We start from the raw sequence: 24,722 nt of genomic DNA, 5'->3' as shown, positions 1-24,722 counted from the left end.
GCAGAGGGAGGCGTGAACTACCAAAAGGAAAAGCTTTTGGTGCTGCTAAAGCTAGCTGTACTCATGCCATACACAAAGCTATACTATATACTATTAGCATGCTATATTAGTTCCTTCATCATCCTTTCTTATTCATCATATTCATTCATTCAACTTATTCACTATTCCTTTCTTCTTTCTATGAGTCATAATATTCCCTTTCTCTCACCCAATTGGCTTTTGTTTGGTTTTGTTAAGGGAAGCAAATCTCAGTCAGAAAAGCCCCCCCTTCCCCCCTCTTCTGTCACGCTGTCTTGTTCGTGTCAATCTCTCCCATTCAACACTCCTTCAACTTATGGAAAAAGTGTTCATCCTCTGCTTTCGAAATCTTTCTGTTCCTTCAAGAAATCTCCATTTTCAGAAAAAGCCTAACCAAACATATTTAGTAAATTATGTTCACTCCCAAGCAATCCCCAACTCAACCATCCCTTTTCTTTTTAATTTCCATACACAAAGTCAAACAAACAATGCAACCCTCCTTCTTAATATTTACATAACCATGTACTAAAAAACCTGTCTCTAATGTTTTTCACTTTCCTCGTTAATCTTATAGTTTTTTTTTGTTCTTATTAGTAATCTTGTAATGTTATAATATGCCAAATCTCATGCTGGGATTGTGTCACTACTGATGTGTAGCAGTTTTGACACTGACCAGAACCCCTTGCTGGGCCGTGTCTGCTAAGAATTTTCACTTACACAATCGACGTAGACATCAATTTGACGCAGTGTAGTGGAAGATAAGAGAGTGCAAACAAAATTTATGTACAAAATATCCAAAGATGATTTCCTAATTGAAATTGCAAACTGAAGCACTTCGATCTTCTGCTACCAAATATTCTTCATATTTATTTTGGTCACACTCTGCATTCTAAAACTTTATTAATTAACATCTGTGTTTTCCTTCTATTTTCCTACTCTATTTTATTATATTTTTTTTTCCTGTTTTTAATTATAATAGAAGTATTCATATAATGCCTCCTGATCGGATGACATTTTTGTAGTTGATATAATAATTATAAACACTAATTCGACACTTTTTTTTTCTCTTAAATCTCAGTTTTCTTATGTTCTATTAAGTATGCTATTGAAACTTATTAGAATCACTTCAAATTTGGCTCCCTTTAATATTCTTTCCCATTTCATTATTTCATTTTATTTCTCACTTTAGAATAATATTTTATCTCAAGTTATTTGTCACTTTAAAATAAATAAAAAAATATTATTTTGTACAAAAATACTTTACAACATAAATGAAGTACTAGTAAAGATGTTTTATCAAATAGAATTATTTTTTAAAGTAACTTGAATTAACGGAAAATAAACTAATTAATGAATACTTTTTCTTCACATTATTTTACTTTTTTTGTTTATTTTGTTTGTTTCTATATGAACACATAATAATATAGTTGTTGATATAATTTAGGATAATGATTGTAATCTACTATAATTTAGAATGATTTTGTTTTGTATAAGTTTTTTTATAGACTTTAGTATAATTTTATTTTTTAACTGTGTAAAATCATATTTTATATATATATATATATATATATATATATATATATATATATATATATATATATTAGTTATACTTTAGATGACTATAATAACAGTATATATCTTTGAGTTATATATTCTTAAGTATTGATTATATGATGTTGTTTAAATAATTCTAAGCTATCAAATGAAATATTATATAATAAAAAAAAAAACAAGTGTGGAACACTAACATGAGATAAACTAGAAAAAGAAAAGTGTAATATCTTAAAATGAGGGGATAAAAGGATATTATATAAATAGTCAAAATACTGAGACCAATTAATGTGTGTGTGATATTAAAGTGTCTAGAATACGAAAAACAAAAACTAGCTTGAGCTGACTATACCATAATTAGAGTTGCATGCTTCAAGTATCCAACAATAGATAATGGATACGGATATATAGATTATATTCATTGTTGCTTTGTTATCTCAATTAATGTTCCGTACGTCTAATACCCTTATATTATTTAAAACTTAAAATTAAAGTTAATTTAAATATATTTTTCTCAAAAACATCTTTAAATTCAAAATAAAATTGTAGAATTCTAAATTTTAAAACAGATAATATTTCAAATGCGACTTGATGTTTTCTCAACCAATTAAAATCGAAATGTATTAAAAAAGGTGTTTGTAAATATTTTATTGACAATCAAATATTAAAAGATGAGTATAATAATTTGGATTGATATCCATCATAATAAAGCATTCCTTATGAAAAAATGAAAAAGTTAAATTAATTCTTTTTCTTTATATATATATATATATATATATATATATATATATATATATATATATATATATATATATATATATATATATATATATATATTATTTATGTTAAAGATCTGAACGTTTTACATCCTTCTAGAATAATTCCTATGTAGTATGGAGAATAATAGTTTACAAACGTAGTAGTAAAGGAAACTATTTAAGCAAAGTCTTTATTTAATAAATACTATATTACTAAAATGTACTGAATTTAACAAATGATTTTATTTAGTATTGTTAAAATGGGTTGGAATAAGTGAGTTAATTCGATTCACTACATTGAAAAAATTTTGAAATTTTGATATGGGTTAATTTTGAGTCCGACTTACTAAAATCTCAGTCATCTGAGTTGAATTCGCAGTGAGCTGGGTTAGCTCGCCAATCCACTTAACTTTGATTTTTGTATTTTTTTTTTATTATATTTGAAATTTAAGATGATTTTGGACTGTATTTGAATTGTATTATATTTTTCTATTTTGAATTATCTTTTTAATTTAACATCATTTTGGATTAAAATTTATTTAGATTTGAATTAGAAAAAAATTGTTACTTTTTTTTTTAAATTGAAAACAAAAAACTTATCAATGAACTAATGAACCAACTCATTTAATCCACCAACCTATGATAAGTCAGATCAAATTTGAATTTTTTTTCCACTCGCTAATAAATGAATCGAGTTAGATTAATTCGCTAAATGGTCAATTCGTGATACACCGAATCAAATGTTAATCTATGAAATATACTGTAGATTTGAGATTTATTTTGAATATTTAAAATCTTAAATTCGATTAATGTAAATAGAACAAAACACATTATTCAAATAATGATTATATTTTAATAAATACTAATATTTAGTAAAATTGAAATTTTTAGATCAATATCACTAAGGAAAAAATTATATTATATTAAATTTAAAAAAATTGCAAAATATGGCAAGTTGTGCTTATAAAAACATGGGTTTGTTTTTATTTATTTTTATTTATTCAGAAGTACCTAAAACTAACTTTTATAATTTTTTTATATGGGTGAAAAAGAAAAAAAGGAAAAGTCATATTTTAATATAAAACTTACCTATATTCTTAACTTTTAAATAGTAAATATATAATAGAGTAGGATGTCTACATTTTAAATTTAAATTTTGGAATTAATATAAAAATATTTTTTCATATTTGATCTATCTATCAAAATGAAGAAACATTTTAATGATTTTATCTATCTATCAAATGACTTTTTACCTCTGTAGTTTGTGCCTCTATTTATTTTTTAATTTTTTTCCTTCTTTTATTTCTTTACTGTGGATGTTCTATTTCAGTTTGATTCTAAATAAAGTATAAAACGAAATGGAATTAAGAAGCATCCTATGATGGGGTAAAGTGCAATGGAAAATGTAGAGATCCAACAAACCTAGTTTACTAACACGGTACAAGGGCTACATAGGAACCATCGAACTGACAAAACTGTAAAGTGGTTCTCAAGTTTTTCTCTATAAGCTCACTCTACCTTCACCCAATAACCCTACCTACCTATGACATTATTATGCCTCATCACCACTTGCATTTGCATGCCATTCCACTCAAACACTAACATCGCCATCTTAATTCCTCCTCACATTCATTTCTGCTAATTTCAATGAACAATTAAGTTTTTTTTTTTTAAGTATCTAATGTCAATTATGTTGAAGTAACATAATTAAGTTTAATTATTATATATGAGGTATTGTATTATTTTGAAATAAGAGTATGTAATTTAAAAGTGTTATAAAAATAGATTATTATGACTTGTTTTGTTCTTTCTTTAAAATTGACATTCGCAATTGTAGCATTTTCCTTTTTATTTTTTGTGATTCATTCTACAACGATTTTGTAAGAATTCTCTTTTTCTAGTGATTTCTTCACATATGGTGTCAATCTTGTAGCAGAGTTTCACATAAGTTGTTCTAAGGAAGCTACTCCACAATTAGTGCAAGATCCTCTCCACCAAAATTGTGAATTTGCTCCACAATCGTTGTTGGATCGTTCATTCCTCTTTGCAAGACATGGATTTCTCCTTAGCTAGAGAATTTTCATCCGCAAGTCATGGGTTTCCTGCATGAGTCATGGGATTTCTGACTTTGTTCGCAAATAGAAACAAGATCCCTTGATTTGATTATATTTGTGCATCCAATATTACCTTTTTAATATTGTCAATCATTATAATTAATGAAATTGTTAATCAATTATTGTAAAATTAATTGTTACTTACTAATCATAGGATCATGTTAACATGTGTTATATATGTAAACTATTACCATTATATTAATACATTATTCTCTTCTTATCTTCAATATATTTATTTTTTATTTTAGTTTCAGAATCATGACTTAAAAGTTTATCCTAGTTAAGTTTGTTATTTATTGGGCCTATTGTTATTGGGTTGTTATCAAATTAAAGATGGCAAAACAATCTACACCCACGAATACATGTACATGAGGATAAAATGCACGACGGATAGTTGATACACGCAGATATTTATTACCCACGAGTTGCAGGTAACGAATATTTTAATACCTCGCTTATAAACGGGTCGAGTGCAGATATTAACCCGACCTGAGGATACGCGTTACACGCAAAATATGAAAATAATAATTTAATTTATATTTTATTTAAATAAATTTAATTTAAAATAAAATTAACTTATATTTATTAGATTCAATTTAATTAAAATTAAATTTTAATTTATGTTTTATTTTATTTATATTAAAATTCATATATTATTTTGTAATTTTATTTTAAAAATGTATAAAATATATACTTTTTGATATTTGTGGGTACCCGCGAGTTTTAAAATATCTGCAAATTTTTTTTGAAACAGGTGCTCGTGCGGGTAGCGGGCGGGTTGCAGGTAGACACTATCCGTATCTGACCTAACCCATTGTCATCCCTATATTAGACATACCATTATGTTTAATCTCACACACAATATGTATATTGCTCATCTTAAGGAGGTGTGTTGGAAATCCCACGTCGAATAGTGATAAGGTTAATTTCTCTCTCTCTGTATATGTATATATATATATATATATATATATATATATATATATATATATATATATATATATATATATATGTAGGTGCATATCTCATCTTACAAGTCAATTTTGTAAGGTTGAGTGAGACTTAAAGTCTACTTCTCAATATGGTATTAGAGCATTTAAGTCTTAAAGGCTCTTAATCCAATACAAACCATGACATCCACTACAATTTCAAATAGCAAAAATGATTTCTCATCCATTGTATTTGTTAAGCTAGACAGGGACAACTATCTACTATGAAATCATTGGTGCTTTTTATTATCAAAGGTTGTAAACTTGATGGGTATATGTTAGGGACAAAGGAGTGCCTTGAAGAATTCAATATTTTTGCAGAATCAAGCAAAAAATGCTTTGACGATTGGTAGGCCCATGACTCAACTCTTTGGATGGTTGATGAATTTAATGATTGTTGAAATAACAACATAGTTACTGCTTTGTGAAACCTTAAAACAATTTTAGGATGAAACTCAAAGTCTAGTCGGTGCTCACACAAGGTCTGAAATCACTTATGATTTGAGTTTCATAGCATCAGAAAAGGAGAGATGAAGAATCTCACTAACAAACTTAAGCTTGTAGGCTATCTTATTTACAACTCTGATATGATTATTGTTACATGCTCTGGTTAGCAATATCAAAAGTATGCCAACAAGTATACTAGGTTTATTGTAGTAAACAAGTGTCATATCCATAGATATTTAGCGGAAATAACTGTGTTGTGATTAGTTTGATTTGATATGAGATTGTTTTTATGTAAAAAGTGTGAGTATGGAGGTCAAGAGTTTTGTCACTTTAATCTAGAAATCGATTTAAGCTATCAAAGAAGTGATTATAGTATTAAAATCGTGTTGGAGTCTTATTTCATATATACCTCCTCTCTTGTATCATATTTTCCTTCAAACTTGCAGCTTTAAGTGATCAAGTCCTAGGGGTGCTCTTTATGGTACTCTAGGCCCATCCCACGACCCAAAGACTAGTATTTTTCCTATTGTCTAGTATAAAACATGCCAGTGACTGCGTATAACTCACATGCATTACAAATAAAACTATATTCCAATTGAACATCTCTGGCCTATTTCATCCAGAAACATATAGGAAAAATAATTGGCCTATTACAAATGCTCTTTGCTCTTTTTCTGCTTTTTATTTACTCTCTATTTCGGTTGAATTGGTTCGAGGGTCGGTCGTCCTTCTTTACTCTGCTCTCTTTTGATCTTCAATCCTCCCCGAGAACGCGATCCACTCCAATGTGTTGTTGACTTGCAGAAGAACCTCCGACGCTCTAGTCAGATATGTTTCATAAAGAGGTCTATATTTTATTACGATAGAAAAGGATGATTGTACCTGGACATCAGTTGTCTACTTATAAGGCTTGTGATAGCCACGTCCATTGATTAACCATTAGTGCAATATATTTTAGGTAATCAAAACCAATAATTAATCATTAATGATGTATATTTGTAGAGGGTAAGTCAATCTGACTTATTGCTTAATGACAATCAATTCCGATCGGTATACTTCATATAGTACATAAGCCTCCCAAGTCCGAGCAAGCTCTTTATTAAAAGAGGTGCGTAGGGATTATTATGAGCTTTAAAAGAGGTCGCTCACCTTGTATTTAGGGAGTCTATCTTTGATGCTTTAAGTCTTCATTTCTCTATGTACCGAGCGGCGAACTCTAGGAGTTTTCTTTGGATCTGTTCCTTAGACTGAACAGAAAATGCTAAGAGTTCTCTTCGAAACTTTTTCCTCTGCAAGATATTTTCACTCCAAAAAATATGCTTTTAAATAAAGTAAACGCTTCAATATTTATTTTTATAATGGAAAGGCATTGGAACCTGACAAAGCTGAACTTGTTGAGTAGTGACTGATAAGAGTTCTTTTTCGAACTTCCTGCGTTCAGCGGGGATTTTTGAAACCATTTTTCTGACTTCCCCCCGAGCGGCTTGAGGCAGAAGTCATTTTTCTGACTTCCTGCGTTGAGCAGAGATTTCTGAAGTCATTTTTTTGACTTCCCCCGAGCGGCTTGAGGCAGGAGTCAATTTTCTGACTTCCTGCGTTGAGCAGGGATTTCTGAAGCCATTTTTTCTGACTCCCCCCTGAGCGGCTTGAGGTAGGAGTCATTTTTCTGACTTCCTCCGTTGAGCGGGGATTTCTGAAGCCATTTTTCTGACTTCCCCCGAGCGATCTTGAGGCAGAAGTCATTTTTCTGACTTCCTGCGTTGAGCGGGGATTTCTGAAGTCATTTTTCTGACTTCCCCCGAGCGGCCATTATAACCTGACCGAGTTGAGGTCGGAACCTTCATGCACATAATATTTTATAATTTAAAATTAAGAGTCGTTAGAACCTGACAAGGTTGAACGTAACTCTGAATCATCTTGTGCATAATATTTTATAATTTAAAATTAAGAGTCGGTAGAACCTAACAAGGTTGAATGCAGCTCTGAACCATCAGGTCCATAATATTTTATAATTTAAAATTAAGAGTTGGTAGAACTTCACAAGGTTGAACGCAACTTTGAACCATCCTGTGCATAATATTTTATAATTTTTATAATTTAAAATTAAGAGTGGTTAGAACGTGCAAGGTTAAACACAACTCTGAACCATCCTGTGCATAATATTTTATAATTTTTATAATTTAAAATTAAGAGTGGGTAGAACCTGACAAGGTTGAACGCAGCTCTGAACCATCCTGTGCATAATATTTTATAATTTAAAATTAAGGGTGGGTAGAATCTGACAAGGTTGAACGCAGCTCTTTACCTTCCTCTGCAGGATATTTTTACTCACAAAAATATGAGTTAAACAAATATATTATAATTTGTAAATTATAATGAAAACTGGAACCTGTTAAGGTTGGATGTAGGGCTGAACGTTACTGAAAGTTCTAAAAACAAAAGTCATGTCTTTAGGAATTATTACGGAATTTTTTACTTTTGTTGGAAAACCCGGTATTGATCCGAAGTAGCGATGTCGAGACCGAGCGCGCGTCTGGTTCTTCGTGGCTTCATGGGGATGCCGCTCGACCCCACGGTGGACGCCAAAATGTTTCGGTTGAATTGGTCTGAGGGTCGGTCGTCCTTCTTTGCTCTGCTCTCTTTTGATCTCCAATCCTCCCCGAGAACGCGATCCACTCCAATGGGTTGTTGACTTGCACAAGACACTTCGACGCTCAAGTCAGATATGTTTCATAAAGAGGTCTATATTTTATTAGGATAGAAAATGGTGATTGTACCTGGACATCATCAGCTGTCTACTTATAAGGCTTGTAATAACCACGTCCATTGATTAACCATTAATGCAATATATTTTAGGTAATCAAACCCAATAATTAATCATTAATGTCGTATATTTGTATATTTGTAGAGCGTAAGGCAATCACCTATTAGTATCTGCTTAATGACAATCAATTCTGATCGGTATATTTCATATAGTACACTATCCTTTTTGCGTTTAAGTTCTTTCTCTACTCTTCACTCTTTTTCTTTATGTTATTCTTTTCTAATTTTGCTTTTCTTTTAAGCCACTCTATCCTGCTCATGTTTTTTCTTTCGTTTAAATCTTTATACTGTCACTAATAATGGGGTATATCAGTTGAAAAATCGTTATTAACCTTCCTTCATTTGAAGGTATGAAAGAGGAACCCGAGTAAAACAACGCCACTTACCCCTGTTAAGAAGAAAACAAGGAAAGAAAAAACTTTTATTTTGATATGAAAAAAAATTTGGCCATAGACTCTTTGAACTTAAATCCGGTAGGATTCCTTGCAAGGAACGTGAAATAGATATATCCGTAAACATCAAGATTGTACTATGGAAAAAACTAACTTAAAAGAAGACAAACACATTTGACATGGTATAATCACTCTTTCACTTTTGGATGTTTTTTATTTTTTAGATTTGTTTTTTACAATAGAAAGAAAATGAACAAAAAATTAGAAAAACTGAAAGTTGATTCTAAGATAGGATATAAATTGGAACAAAATTTTATTTTTCTCGTTTGATTGTATTGATTTATCTTACTTCTTGAATTATATTAATTTATTTGATGAAATTTTGGCAGTTTGGATTTTGTTCTTTTTGAATAGATAATATGATTAAACTTATTCGTTGTATTCGTATGATAGAGGTTTTCTGAATTGAATGATAATGAATCTGATAGAGTAAGAAGCCGTAGACGATGGGCTGGTCTAAAGTTGGAACTTTGTGTAGGTTTGAAGACAGTACGGTGGTAGGCTTACTTTTCTGTTTGAAAAAGTTGACGAAACTTTTTGGAGAATTTCAATAATTGGTTGGGGAAGAAATTGAGGGAATAGTGAATCTGATAAGAGTCATTCTTCTTGCACCTATGTGCCTTCATCCTCCACCCCCAATTTTACTTTTTTATCCTTTATTTAATAAAAAGTCAAAACTTAATTAATGAATTAATGTTTCTTAACCACCAACCATTTTCGTACAACAACTAAAATTTCTTTTGGGTATAAACCTTAAGGTGCAGCCGTCTTCTTCGTTTTCACTGTAGCATAGCAAGCATTGTTTGTTATTTTTTCACTCCTTTAGTGTACTGAGTTGGTAGTTATCATTCCCTCCCTGGTAGTGCTGGGTGTGCTGGGAGATCTGGTGGTGCTGCTGCTGCTGTGACATTATTCGGCGAGAGGAAGAAGAGAGGTACGTTTCGCGGAATCTCCTAACCGCACTTCGAGCTGCGGAAACTAGTTGTCGCACTTCGAAGTGCGTTTCATATTTTTTTAGCCGTACTTTGAAGTGCGTTTGTTATATCTTTTTTCTCCATGCTTTTTTTTTCTTTATTTCTTTTTTTCTTTATTTCATGCTTTTTTTTTCTTTCATGTTTTTTTGTATTATGGTATTATTTTTTATTTTAAACAATTTAATAATTATTTCAATTTCATAAAAAATAAAAAAACTTAAATAAAATTAAATACATAATAAATAATATATTACGAAAATAATAATATGTTCAAAAATAAAAAATTCAACAAAATTTAACAAACAAATAAAATAATTCAAAATATATTAAAAGAAAACATTTTATTTAAATACTAACATAAAAAATTAAATTTATTATACTAAGCTAATAAAAATAAAACCTAATAAAATAAATATACTAACCTAATAATAAGAATTAAAAAACCTTTCAAAAACCTAACGCAATTTGAAATCCGGCAACAACTAACGCACTTCCATGTGCGGTTAGTCTGGTCGCTTTCCGCAGATCGAAATGCGGTTTCTTTCCACCGCACTTCCAACTGCGAAAGTCTGTGACGAACGACGTTTAAGCAGCGTGCGTTTAAGCATCGTGCGGCGACGAACACGAACTAAATACCCCACCCAAGCACATGCATGTATGACAGGAAACAAAGCAGATGCACGAAGGGTACTAACCTGGACGGACGAACATTGGCACAAGAGGGAAGGCGGTGGTAGAGGATACGGGGGAGAGAAGAATGGCAGAGGAGGAGGGAGACAAAAAGAGGGAGGAGTGATTTTGAAAGGAGGTGTAGAGTTTGAGTTTGAGTTTGAGATGCGGCAGAACTTCAGTCAACTTTTTAAAAATCCAAAATATTCTCATTGACTGTGACAAGGGTATACTTGGAATTAAAATGTATTTTGGATGTGAGGGACGAAAGCTGTGAGGTGGAGTGAGAATCACTCATCTGATAATGGTATGGTTCCTTTATAGCCAGTGAAATAACACCTTTTTTTTGCTCTCCATTCCTCTGTAATCTGATAATGGTATGGTTGAGAGATTAAATTTATTTATTTATTTTTTTCTATTATTATTTTTTAAAGATGTACTCACATAATTTTTAATTATATATATTTTTATTTATTTATATAATATTATTATAAAAATAAAATTAAAGAAAATGACAGGTGGAATTATTATACAAATAGAAACACATTAATGTTTTATGAAATGAAAAATATTTTTATTTTTTATTTATTTCGACAAAATTCAATAATGACCATTAGATATAAATACACGGGTCAAATATTTTACCGCAACTGATTATCGTTGGTTGAGTGACAATAGATTTTTTCTGGATTTTTGTTAAAAAATCATATTTTATTTCATTTTATCAATTTTTATTTCATACTTTTTTTAAAAATTATTTTAATGAATTAAAATATAATTTTTAAGAAGTCATTAAATTTAAATTATTTTTAGTCAATCATATTTTAAATTGAAATATTTTTACTAATTAAAATTATTATTTTTATATTATTTAAACTAATGAATCTGTTTTATTTTAACTTAATTTATATTAATTATTTTTTATTTTAATTAATATTGCTAATTTTTTTAAATGATAACACATTTTTTAACTTATGAAAATAATTAACTTTTATTTTAAACTAATTTTAATTTCAAGGATAAAATTATAATCTTATAATTTTATTAATTAAAATATTTTTTTAATTTATCACATCCATGAAATTAAATATATATTTTTATTTATTTTTCAACTTCCACTTTTTTCTTATATTTTGTTTTTCTTAAATTCATTATTCCACATTCTCACATTTAGACGTTATTTAGATTAAGTGTAAAATGGTAGAAAATGAGAAGAAAATTTAGGAGTGAGTGATGTGAATGGTTTAATAAACAAAAAAATATTTTAAAGAATAAAATTATAAAATTATAATTTTATTTTAGTGTTTAAAATGTAATTTAAAATCAAATATTATTAGTATAAATTATGTTAAAATAAAATTATTGTTATTATTTAAAATAAAAAAATTTAATTCATGAAATTATATTAAAATAACATGGAATTATTATAACTATTAGATAGACACATTTTATTTTTTATTATTTTATATAATTATAAAATATATTCAGAACTATTTAATTATTATATCTTACATTATAATTTTAAAATATAAAATAAAATCAATTTAAATTTTTAATAATTGATTTAATTTTTTTGATATTGTTTCTCCTATAAATCTTCTCAACAATGTAGAGAAAGTATAAAGATTGATGAATTATAATTTTCAATGTTTTAATATTATTTTATTCCTTGACACTCGCACTTTGAAGGCATTTCTTTTCTTGCAAACTTTTTATTTTTATCTTTTATTTTGAATACACTCTATTTAAAAACTAAATTACGAAATGCCTGCCTGCAATACCAAGTGAAAGGTAGTTGAGCATGTGTTAGTTGTATGCTATTTTTTTTTTTTTTACTTTTAATATTCCTTGAAATTCGAGGTTAAAAATAGTACATGAGGCAGGTTTCCTTCACTTTCTTTCTTTTTCGTATTGATAACTTCATGGCCCTCACCACAGAGATACAAGTGTTCCTTAATTCCAGTTTAATTTATTTTCAGAAAGCCCGTTTGTTTTATGTTGTCTTTATCTTTATATTATTTTCTTTTACATATCTTTCTCTCAATTCCTTTCCATCTCATTCAAATTTGTTAACGTCATTAAACTTTTGCATTCAATGTATTATATTTTAATAGTTTTAACATTATTACGAAAGCGCCAAATATCCAATAAATAAAAACAATTAATTTAAATAAAATATATAAAATATCATTATAGTTATTTAATCATAATCATAATATCTAACTTTATATATAATGATGTTAAAAAAACTAAGAGTATTTATACATAGTGTGATTTGTTTGGAATTAGTTTTACAAAATTACAAATATACATAAAACTAATTCTAGTGTCTATACGTAAGTTTCCTCACCTTTTAGTCTTGTTTCACTGAAACATTATTCTATGCTCACACCAATAAGATGATTATTACAAAAGAGAAACACAATATAACATACAAACAAATAAAAGGATAACCTAATTTTTACAAAAGAATAAACATGCATTTTAGATCAATAATACAACAATTATACTCTAAATTCAAGCGACAATATAAGCATACACATAAACTCTACCATTTAAATATATGTATTGATGTAGGACTCCGGCGATTTATGCACTTGTAGTGGTGAAACAACTTACTCACCCAAGCTACCACACAAGGTTAGTTTGTCTACTACCTATGGCCAAAGAACCGTATCATAAACTAGGACCTCCTGCTACTTCTCACACATAACTCATCATTCTCCACTTAAGATTGATTGGTTATTAGAGTGTCAAGATAACCCCCGAAATGTAAGCCCTACACCAATACATACATTGTTTGAAACAACCACAAGAAATTCTCTTGGAACTCTTTCCACATCATTCTTTAACAATACATACAACCATATTCATCAAACATAAGACATCCATAATTTCCACACAATTAAGCATTGAATCTATATAAAACAGTTCAAACCAACAAGAATTAGAAAAACACAAAAAGCATAAACAAAATCGAAATAAAACACCCAACGAATTACGGAGAAAAAAGGTTCTAGACTTATAGGGAAGAAGTGACACTCAACACCACCCAACACTACTCAGGGCTCAACAAACAGTGTCAACCCAAACAAAGAGCCCACTGATTTCATAATGTTCAATGACCTAGAGTGCTCCGTAGTGCCTAAAACACAAAGAGCCCACTAACTTTTCAGCTCAATTCCCAAACTGGTCGTTCAATGCCTTGGAGCCCAGTAGCTCTCTGACTTTGGACTACTAATTGCCACTCTAAACCTTCAATTCCACATCAGAAACCAGTAGCTTTCATTCTTGATCTGCGTGTACTCAAGTCTTATGCAATTGACCAAATTGGTATCCTTATAAATTGTGGTTGTTTGGAAAACATATTTAAGCCTTATATTGGATATCAATTTGCTCATTTTGCAAGTACCATTTAACAAGCAGTTTCATCAGTATTTTCTCAAACTAAACCATAAGATTTTCAAACCAAAAGTTCAAGCAAGTATATCACAACACAATAGAACTTCAACAAACTCAAAATATCTCAAATCCAGCAACTCAATTCATTAATTCAACTTAAGTATACTATTTCAAAATATCAAAATAGTAAAAAACATTAAAAAAATATAGCTTCCCTTACTAGTTAGAAAGTCAAACAACCCTAAAAGAACTCAAAACAACACTACAGATCAAATAACTTTATTTGCCCCCACAAACACAAAATCATGATCAAGGTACGTCGTTAAAATTATTGGTCAATAGAAAACCTAATGGAAGACGTAGATGATACATGCGATAGAGTTAAACTCACATACATCAAAAAACATGAAAAAATAAAGAAAAAAAAGCATAAATTCATTTATTTTTTAACAATAATTGATTTGATAGGAATGAAGACCTTGTTGTAGTGATCACTTAGGTACTTTCTAATCTTAAAATAAATCATCTAACTATTAGAACACTAAAAAAAATGATAGAGGATCATCAAAGAAGAACTAGTTTTAATAAGATAATATGAATTTTAAGTAACGAGACTTATTAACAAAAATTTTCTTTTTATTTTTAGGTTTTTAATATTACTTCCATCATTTAAACACATTATCAACTCTATTATTTACTCTCAAATCTTGTACGTCGAAGGTGAACTACAACAAAACTTTATTGAGGAAACAAAGTATTTCAACATCTTTTTGTGAAGTGAAAAACGCATCATAATAAATCAAGCAGATATTCCATATATGAGAATTAAATAATTAAAATTTAATTATAACTAAACATTGATGTGATTCTTTATATATATATATATATATATATATATATATATATATATATATATATATATATATATATATATAATCAAATATGCATATAGGAATGATAAAGAAGTTTATATTTTAATTAATTTTTTCAATCCGTTTATATTTTGACAGAGAATATTAGTTTTATTTAATAATGGCAACAAAAATTGAAGAACAATAATGAAAGAAAATAAAACAGTACATATTGCATATAATTTATTTTATTCCATTCCAATTATAGATACTAGATGGTTTAGAGTTAATTTAACTTGCTTCATCGGATAGGGTAGGAATGCTTTGTTCGTTTCTAAAGAAGTTGTGAGGATCAATCTTGGTCTTCACTTCAGCCAATCTTCTGAAATTGTTACTGAAATACTTGAGACCCCAAACGCTGGCTTGGTCGTAGCTTGTGTAGCCATTGTTATTAACTCCAATGTCAAGGTCTCTGTAATTCAGATATGCAGCTCTCGGAGACTGTGAAACATAAGGTTCCATATATTTGTACAACTTTCTAATCCAATTCATGTACCTTTCTGCAGCCTCATCCCCTTCCTCTTCCCAAACGACCACATAGTGAATATGAAATATGAATCCAGATCTGTGTGAGAATGCAATTTCAGATTCCGATATCTCATCCATTTTGCCTCCATAAGGGGCGAATTGAAGCTCACCATCTGGAACTTCATACAGCAAACGCCATAACCCTTGTAATCCATCAATAGGAATGGGTTTCCTAACATAATCAGATTTTGCTTTGTTTATTCCTGGACGAAATCGACTTCTGTTCAGCAAAACTTCAGGCTCTTCATTCATTTTAGATCCAAGCAACACAGCATTCGCGAAAACAACTGAACCAATCCAACTAGTCTCAGTACAGTCTTTCCTGTCCAAACCCAACTCCGGTAAACTCTTTTGCATCAATGGAATAAGTTCTTCTACACCTCCTTGAAACATGGACACAAAATTTGCTTGTATTGTTTGCTTTCCATCTTCAACTGAATTTACCTTTTTCACGTCCACCCTAATGAATATGCGCTCGTCCATTTTATTTGCCACAAGCTGCCACTTTTGAATGATCTCGGTTGCATTCTCTTCCAACGTCCTTGCAACATTGAACACTGTCACAGTTGATGGAACCGGAACTAGCTTTATCTTCCAAGCCACGATGACTCCAAAGCTTGCTCCACCACCTCCTCTAATGGCCCAAAACAGATCCTCACCCATGGCTTTTCTGTCAAGAAGATTACCATTCACGTCTATTATGTGAGCATCAATGATATTATCTGCGGCAAGACCGTACTTACGCATCAAGAATCCATAACCACCACCGCTGAAGTGGCCACCAGTGCCTACAGTGGCACACACACCCGCTGGGAACCCTAGTGTTTTGCTATTCTGGCTAATGGTGTAGTAAAGTTCACCAAGATTTGCCCCAGCTTGAACCCATGCAGTTTGGTTTTCTACGTCAACTGTGATATTTCGAAGGTTGAAGATATCAATGATGACAAAGGGAACCTGGGCAACGAACGAGAGACCCTCGTAATCATGGCCTCCACTTCGGGTTCGAATCTGCAAGCCATGGCGTTGGGAGCACATTATGGTGGCTTGAATGTGGGAAACGTCGAGTGGCATGACAATGACTTGGGGTTTTGAGCTTAAATTGGAGAACCTATAATTTCGAATGGCCCTGTCCAGTATAGAGGAGTATGAAGAGTTGGTTTGTGTGTAAACAACATTGGAGATTGAGTTGGAGATATGGGGATAGTTGTAAAGACATTGAACAAACTTTTCACGAGTATCAAGTGAAGGAGGTTCAAATGAAAATAAAAAAGCAATGACGGTAGCAAAGGTGAAATAGGAGCTTAGATACTTCATTTTTGTGAATGGTTTGTTGTTTATATGGAAGTGCTAAGTGTTTAATTTATAGTAGTCTGGAGTTTAATGTTGTGTTTCACTGTTTCACTTTCTCTTATCACAATGAAAATAAAAGAGCAATAACAGTGAAGAAGGTGAAGGTGAAATAGGAGCTGAGAGACGTGCTTTCTATATATATATATATATATATATATATATATATATATATATATATATATATATATGGTAGGTTGGTTGTCGATATGATAGGTGCAATTTAATGCGGAAATTCTCGAGCTTGACGTTAACATATCCAGAAGTGTAGTAGATTTATCAAATCATGCGCAAAACTCGTGTTTAGAAAGATTCTTTTGTCGGCCTAGATGAAAAATAAAATAGTTACTTAATTCACAACCTAAAACTAAAGAAACATTTCTTCAGAATGATATCCTTCGTACAGATAAAGTAAAAATATATATTTATGAATACCAAAAACATACGTTGATATTTAAAATATATTTTAGAAAGAAAAACTGATAAATTTACAAATAATATAATATGATAAGAAAAAAAGATAAAAAAATTTACATATATAATAGATAGATAAAATTAAAATATTTCATATCATTGTTCTAAATTAAAAAATAATCGCTACACAACAAAAAAATATTAATATTTTAATTATTTTTATTTTATTTTTTGACATAAAACATTATATTATTAAATTATTAAGATAATTTATTACTATTTTTCGATAACTAACTTACTATAGTTTTCCTAGTTTTTTTATAGCTATCCGTGGGACAGAAGATAAATAAGGAATTAAATAAGGCGTGTTCAATGCTTCTTTTTAGCAGTCCCCACCACCTTCTTATTTTCATCCTTCACCTCCAGTATGTTAAAAATATCTCGTCGGAATTTGAATTCATTTAAAAAATTTACTTAATCGTCCTTTAAAATCTTTTAAAAAATTTACTTAAACATTCGAACATCAATTAATTTTTTTTTCAATTTAATTTTCTGTGATTATTTACTTAAATATGTTTTTGAATACCAAAAACATACATTGATATTTAAAATATATTTTAGAAAGAAAAACTGATAAATTTACAAATAATATTATATGATAAGAAAACAAAGATAAAAGTTTTAAATATATAATAGATAGATAAAATTAAAATATATGCATATCATTGTTCTAAATTAAAAAATAGTCATTACACAACCAAAAATATTACTATAGCTTTCGTACTTTTTAATAGCTGTCCGTGGGACCGATGATCTTATTGCAGAAAAAGTTGAAGAAGACGGAATTAAATAAGGCGTGTTCAATATTATTATTTTTCTGTTCTATGTAGGATGGAAGCTTGAATAACAACGTAAGACTCAAAACCTAAGATTCAAACATAAATTTTTATTTTTTTTCTCTCCATCCATTCTTAGTCTTTTTCAAAAAGATTGATTATTCAGAAAGAGTTGGTTTCGGAGAAATCAGATAACCTTTAGATATGAAGTCAGGTGCAAAACAACGTCAAAGTAATCATGCTTTTTGTACAGTTAACATGTACAACTTCTTCATAACAAAATTTTTTTAAGAAAGTATTTCAAAAATATCTTCTTATTTTTTAACGTCTTTATGATCTTGTATATAACTTTTGAATTGCCTTTAGCACACAAGTATGTTATTTTGAGTAACATAACATTTATAAGATACAACATTTAATAGTAACTCTGTTTTAAGTTTTAAATAATTTGAAATGTTAAACTCAATTTTGTTACACACTATTTGTGAGTTTTATAAATTATTATTGGAACTACATTGTTCACATTGCTTTTATGAGACGTATTCTTCGTACGGTTTAAGTTACAAACGTGTTTTTATTAAATGTTCGTTTTTCAAACAAAAGTTGTTAGAGTTCTTGTCTCTCTCTATACCATCTGTCTTAACAATATTTTTTTTAAACATAATAAAGGAAAAATTGTTCCAACACGTGAAAGATGTGATTGAATTATGGAAGACTTTACCTACCAGATATGGCCTCTCAACTCCCAATTACTTGTTTAAACGAGACCCAAGCATAATAAAGTGATTTTTAAAAATAATATTTTTTGAAGAAAATTTATTTAAATATATTTATTGCAGAATTATTTTTTTAAATAGGTTTATTGGAACATTATTGATGCTATATTTGACTCTTTTTATATTTTGTTTCCTCAAAATGAGAAGAAAAAAAAATGAAATTAAAATTAAAATTATGAAAAAATAATTTAAAATAATTCATTAAAAATATTAAATTTAAACTTTATATAGGAGAAGCAAAAAAATAAAAAATAATTTATGATTTTAAAGCAATATAATTTAAAAATTAAATTTAGTATTTTTTTATTTTATTTAAAATAAAAATATTATAATAGAAATGTTTACAACCGTATTGCAATAATAATGTTATATATTATATTAAAAAATTTGTAACATCTTACTTAACAAGATACAATTATAAAATAAATAGGTTTAATCATTATCAAGGTTTTTTTTTGTTGGAAATTGTAGGTCGATCTTTGAAAGTATTTTATTTCAATTAAGTCTTTAATTTTGAAAAATTAAAACAATATAAATTGTTGAACAACGTTAAAAAACAGACATTGCATGTTATTGTGTAATTTTTAAATGATGTAGCCCAATGACGTGAACTTTAACATTTTTAAAAAAGAAAATTGGAAATTTTTTTGTTAAAGTCTGAATTAAAGGGAATTTCTGATATTGCTCCTTCTTCTTCTTCCAATTCCATCACTCACCACCGCCTTTCCGAAGAAGAACTCTCTTGAAGGTCATCATTCTCTATGAAAGTGGGTTCATCTCTTTGTCTTTCCTATTTTTAGTATCTCCCCTTAAACAAGTCTCTTCATTCTTTACGCTTTTCAACCTCTTTCTTCACTCAGTGAATGATTTTTCGAACTCCTAGGTGTCGAAGTATACGACAGATGAGGCAATTTGAGGAAAATCACTACAAGAAAAATCAGTTATATCCGATTAAAATATGTATATAATCTTCAAAATCCGTTTATAAAATAATGTTACATACAAATTATATACGGACAAAAATCCGTATATAAAAAGAGTATAGATAAATTACATAAGAATTTTTCCTTATATAATTATGATTTTATAAAAAAAAAATAGATGATTCTATTGCACTCAATAGTTAGAAGTTTTATATGGCTGATAATGATAAAAGTCAAACAGAATTGCCAAATGTTCAAATAACAAGAACTGATTATTTTTTATAAATAGAATTCAAAAAAATAAATACAACTCTTATTCTTTAACAATCTCTTAAACAATTACATTAATAAATCTCTTACAATGTGTTACCTATTCAACACCCACAATTTTAATATATATTCATAATAAACAAATTTAATAATCTAAGCTGGCACTATGTCAAAGCCATTTACAATTATAAAAGGTTTTTCAAACCACTAAGATTAATCGACATTAATAAAGCTTCCAACACACTATCTTCAAACTGAACTTTAGGGACTGTACCACATATGCTAAAGTAGCATTTGGTCTCTCCAAACCTGTCCATTTAAGACAGAAAACTATTGAATATATAATAATAGCTTTAGCCACCATAAAGATCCATGAACAACAAAACCATTGAATATACAATAATAGCTTTAGCCACCAAAAACTGAGGGAGTATTTTGACAGTATGTTTATTCTAGGTTAATTAATTTTCTATTTGTGCCAATTTAATTACTATAATTAAATACTTATTCCAAAAGTAACTAGAACAGAGACAGTAACGATTCCAAAAGTATCTAGAATAGAGACAGTAACGATTCTTATCCCACAAAATAAAATTGGCTTTACTTCGAACATGAATAAACTACTTCCTCCACCCCATAAAAGTGGTATTTTCCAAATCACTCGTAAATAAAAATATAATAAATATTCTAACATCTTATTTTTAATATTTTAAGATCGAAAAATAGTTTTAGATTCGAAAAACATATTCTAAATACCCATCCAAAACAAAAGAAAGAAATTTTCAGAAGATAATTTTAGATTTAAAATTACTTTCCAAAATACTTGTTTCAAAATTTTGTCTTTTATATTTTCAGAACACAAAAACTGAAATATAAAAAAAATTATTAAACAAGTATTTTGAAAGATATTTCAGATCAAAAAATACTTTTCAGAACATCCTGTTTTGAATTTTTTTTTCTAATTCTAAAATGAATTTTCAAATCCTAAATTTATTTTCAAATAAAAAAAATCCAATAGGAAAAATACCGCAAAGCAAGATGCGATTCCTGTTTGTCTTAGCTCAAAAGACTACAATCGATTGTGGCAGGGTTGGTTGAACCGAGAAATAGAGATTAAGAAAATCAATGGAGGTTGGTTCTAATGTATCCAAAGCTATATAAAAAAGAAAGTTTTGCATAAAATTTATTTTTAGGAAGAGACAAAAAAATTGAATGTGGGTGTGGAATCTCGTTCCACTTATAGTGTTCTAGATTCAACAAGCAAATATGCAATAAAATAGGCTTTTGTTATACATGTGCAACACAAGTGATTATACTAGAAAATGGACTTCACGAAATAAGTGACTCATAATAGACAAGTTAACAGAGTAACTGAAAGGTGAAAACTAAAAACTTCAATATAAATTCTACAAGATAGAAGGGACTTACTTGTGAAGAAAGAGAAATATACCACAAAGTATAAATGTGCCAGCAACAAGAATCCAACCAATGAGGATCAAGCTGTAGTCATTAAAAGAACATGATTTAATGGCTGGTAATTAGATGGGACAAACTATTGAGAATTACAAAGTCAAAAAATAAAAAATAAATAGAAAAATGCTCAACTAGTTTAACTTACAAGTATACAAGACCTTGAAGACCAAATATTGATAATACTGCAGAAAGTTGTGACCACAAAAACAATCACATGAGACGACAAAAAATCTTTATCATAGAGACAGAAACAAGTATTAAAACAGGATAAAAGAAACGTATAGAATCCAACAAAAGCAAGAAAGAGCATAACAGCAGCAAGAATAACCAAAGCCAGTCTCCTACAGCACATAATATATAATTGTCAAAAAATAAGACTTTTTAAAACCTTAAATCAAATCAAGATATCCAAGTGTTTATGGTTACACTTTCTTTACCAAAACTATGCTCTGATCTGGCAGACAGGAGTTTTTCAGGAGGCTAAAAGTCAACCCAGGATGCCAGTGTACGAGGTCTAATGCAAGCTTCAGTTCTAAATAACAAATCAGATATATGATTCTAAAGACAATGATAACTCTTATGCAAATAAGCTCACTAACAAAAGAAGCAATTATGCATACAATAAATTAAAGGAATCACCTCATTATGGTCATGGAGTAGAAGAGGGGTGTTTGCCATAGGTGAGAATCCAATAGCTGGTAATCCAAGGTCACGGAAGTAGCGTGAATCTGTAGCTGCAGGAAAGACCTCTGGCCAATGGTCAATCATGTGGTATGCAGATGAGAATTTGAACAAAATGATCACCCATAACATCACAAAGACAACAACATGGAACTATATAACCATCCTTTTAAAAGTCAGTTTATTCCAAAAACAATATCTATCCATGTCATAACTATCATCAAAATAGAAAAATAGAAATCACACCAAACTCCCAAGCAAGTTAAACTAATATATAATCAAACATTGAAAGGAAGAACTTGCTCTCGTTGCGAAAAAGGAAAGTAAGAGGGTGAAGATGGTGAAACTTGCTCTCGTTGTTTCAGTGTTTATAACTTTATGTGAGAGTTATATGCAAGAAGAACGAAGAATGAAAGGAAGAGGAGTGCTGGAATGAAGGTTGCAGAGAAATGTGAAATAGAATTAAGGCTCGGGAGGAGAGGTCGAGAGAGAAGAGAGGTGGAATGAAAGTTGCAGGGAATAAAGGTGGAATTAGGGTTCGAGAGACGAGAGGTCGAGGGTTCCGTGCTTAGTAAATTCAATTTCTTTTTAAAAAATGATTTTTCAGGTCCGTATGTAACATCTGTGTGTAATTCTTATTTTTAAATTCGTATATAATATACATTACATACAGATTATAATTCGTATATAATTATTCGTATGTAATTGTAATATTTCTTGTAGTGAATTATCTAAAGGACATATTGAACCACTCATAAGAGTAATGACAAAGAGTATGGAAGAGGACGATGAAGCTCTAGAAACTCTACTTTTGTGGAGCATCAATTACTAAGCTTTTCCTTTCTCTTAAATAACTTTGTAAATATGTAATATAGCTGTCTTTTAGGCCTTGTATTTGGGCCAATAACACTGTTTAGTTTTGTTAAGTAGATTTGCGCAAATTAGAGGAGATTTGTGCCACCTTTTGGGCCTTGGACTTTGTTTAATGCCTAATTGGGCTTGATTTGGGCCTTAAAGAGCCTTTAAACTTGGAATGGGGAAGGGACACCCCCCTTGGTCGATCACTTAAGGGAGAGGCTCCCATGCATCTCCCTTGGACATTTGATAGGAGTTGGTTGAAAGGAGAGGCTTTCATTCAACCCCCCTCCCCTTGATAAGGAAGCTTCTAAGTTATTTTCAAGTGCATGTACTATTTTGTTTCTAAAGGGTTCTTCTTCTCCTATAAAAGGAGAGCTCCTTCCTTTGTAAGATTTTAGAACTTGAATGACATTAGTGAAACTTTGCCAAAAATGCAATTCTCACTTTTCTAAGTTCTCTTGGAGTTGTCTCTTTTCTAGACTTCTTCTATCTTTTCCTTCAAGGTTGGCTCAACCTCCTTCAAAGATGCATCACTTACCCATTCATCAAGCCACTTCATCTCTTCTTCTTCATGCTTCTACACATTGATCATCTTCATCAAGGGATCTTCATCAACTTCATTGAAGGAGCCTCCGTCAATTAGTACCTAAAGCTAAGGTTACTTTTAGTGGAGGTCTATAAGAAATACATGTTTTTTGGTTCTTACCCATTTTTTTTGTATGTCTTTACCTATTTCGTGTTGTCTCGTCTATTCCTACATGTCTTATGTTGTGTTTTGATTCATATATTTGTTCATGTGTTTTTAAATTTTATTCAAACTACTTATTCTTTTTGAATCATCCATGTTTGTGTTTTAGGATTTCCATTTTCCATATGAATATTTGCACAAATTTTCTCTATTTTTCATGGGTATGGGTTATGTCTTTGAGACTTTTTCTTTGATTTTATGATCTTATTGTTTTATCTAAAGTCTTGTTGAATCCAAATTGTCATTACTTTCTCGTTTTACCATTTTATTTTCATTTTACAAAACACTGAAGTTTGAAAACCCATTTTCATGTTCTTATGTTGTGTCAATTATGGGTTTTATGTGTGGGTATGTTGGCCTGATTCACACTTGTTTTCAGTTTCTAAACAAGTTCTTAGAGTTAGGATTCCATAAAGTCTTCTTTGTAATTGTCAAATTCTACTTGATTGCTTAGGATTTAGTATGAATTTTTTATTGTCTTAGCCTTTGATAATGGGTATGAAAGTGAAAAAATATTATGTTGGTTATTGTTGTGTCTAGTTGATATAAGAAAAAAAGTTTATTCCCCTATACAAAAGTTAAAGAAAAGAAGAAAAGAAAAGGGACAAAAAGAAGTAAAGACAAAAGAGATACAAGAAAAGTAACAACAACATCTAGAAACCCATTTTGATCTTGAAATTTGGTCTTGTTTATGAACCCTTTTTTATTATCGTAAGCTTCTTTCTCCTTGGCTAAGATCATCACATATTTTTACTCTTAGTTT

General features: G+C 29.7%; 1 protein-coding gene and 1 long non-coding RNA gene across 2 annotated transcripts; both read right to left on the bottom strand.

Moving 5' to 3' along the window:
• Window positions 1-15,253: 15,253 nt before the first annotated feature.
• On the bottom strand, window positions 15,254-16,981 carry LOC108319098 (tetrahydroberberine oxidase). Its single transcript, XM_017550121.2, has one exon. The coding sequence runs from the start codon at window positions 16,945-16,947 to the stop codon at window positions 15,337-15,339; it is 1,611 nt and encodes a 536-aa protein (XP_017405610.1). The 5' UTR covers window positions 16,948-16,981; the 3' UTR covers window positions 15,254-15,336.
• A 3,245-nt stretch (window positions 16,982-20,226) lies between these two features.
• LOC108319115 (uncharacterized) lies at window positions 20,227-22,945 on the bottom strand. The gene is made up of 2 exons (XR_008247012.1): window positions 22,312-22,945; window positions 20,227-20,508 (listed from the first exon to the last, which is right to left on the bottom strand). It is a non-coding gene; the product is annotated as an uncharacterized LOC108319115 (long non-coding RNA).
• Between the last annotated feature and the right edge of the window lie 1,777 nt (window positions 22,946-24,722).

Source organism: Vigna angularis, chromosome 1 (genome assembly GCF_016808095.1).
Source record: "Vigna angularis cultivar LongXiaoDou No.4 chromosome 1, ASM1680809v1, whole genome shotgun sequence".
In the NCBI taxonomy this organism is placed as follows: Eukaryota; Viridiplantae; Streptophyta; class Magnoliopsida; order Fabales; family Fabaceae; genus Vigna; species Vigna angularis.
This window is presented reverse-complemented; position numbering and strand designations above follow the sequence as displayed.

What these genes read in the sequence shown, in the direction of transcription:
- LOC108319098 (XM_017550121.2), bottom strand. Translation starts at nt 16,947, where the DNA reads ATGAAGTATCTAAGCTCCTATTTCACCTTTGCTACCGTCATTGCTTTT.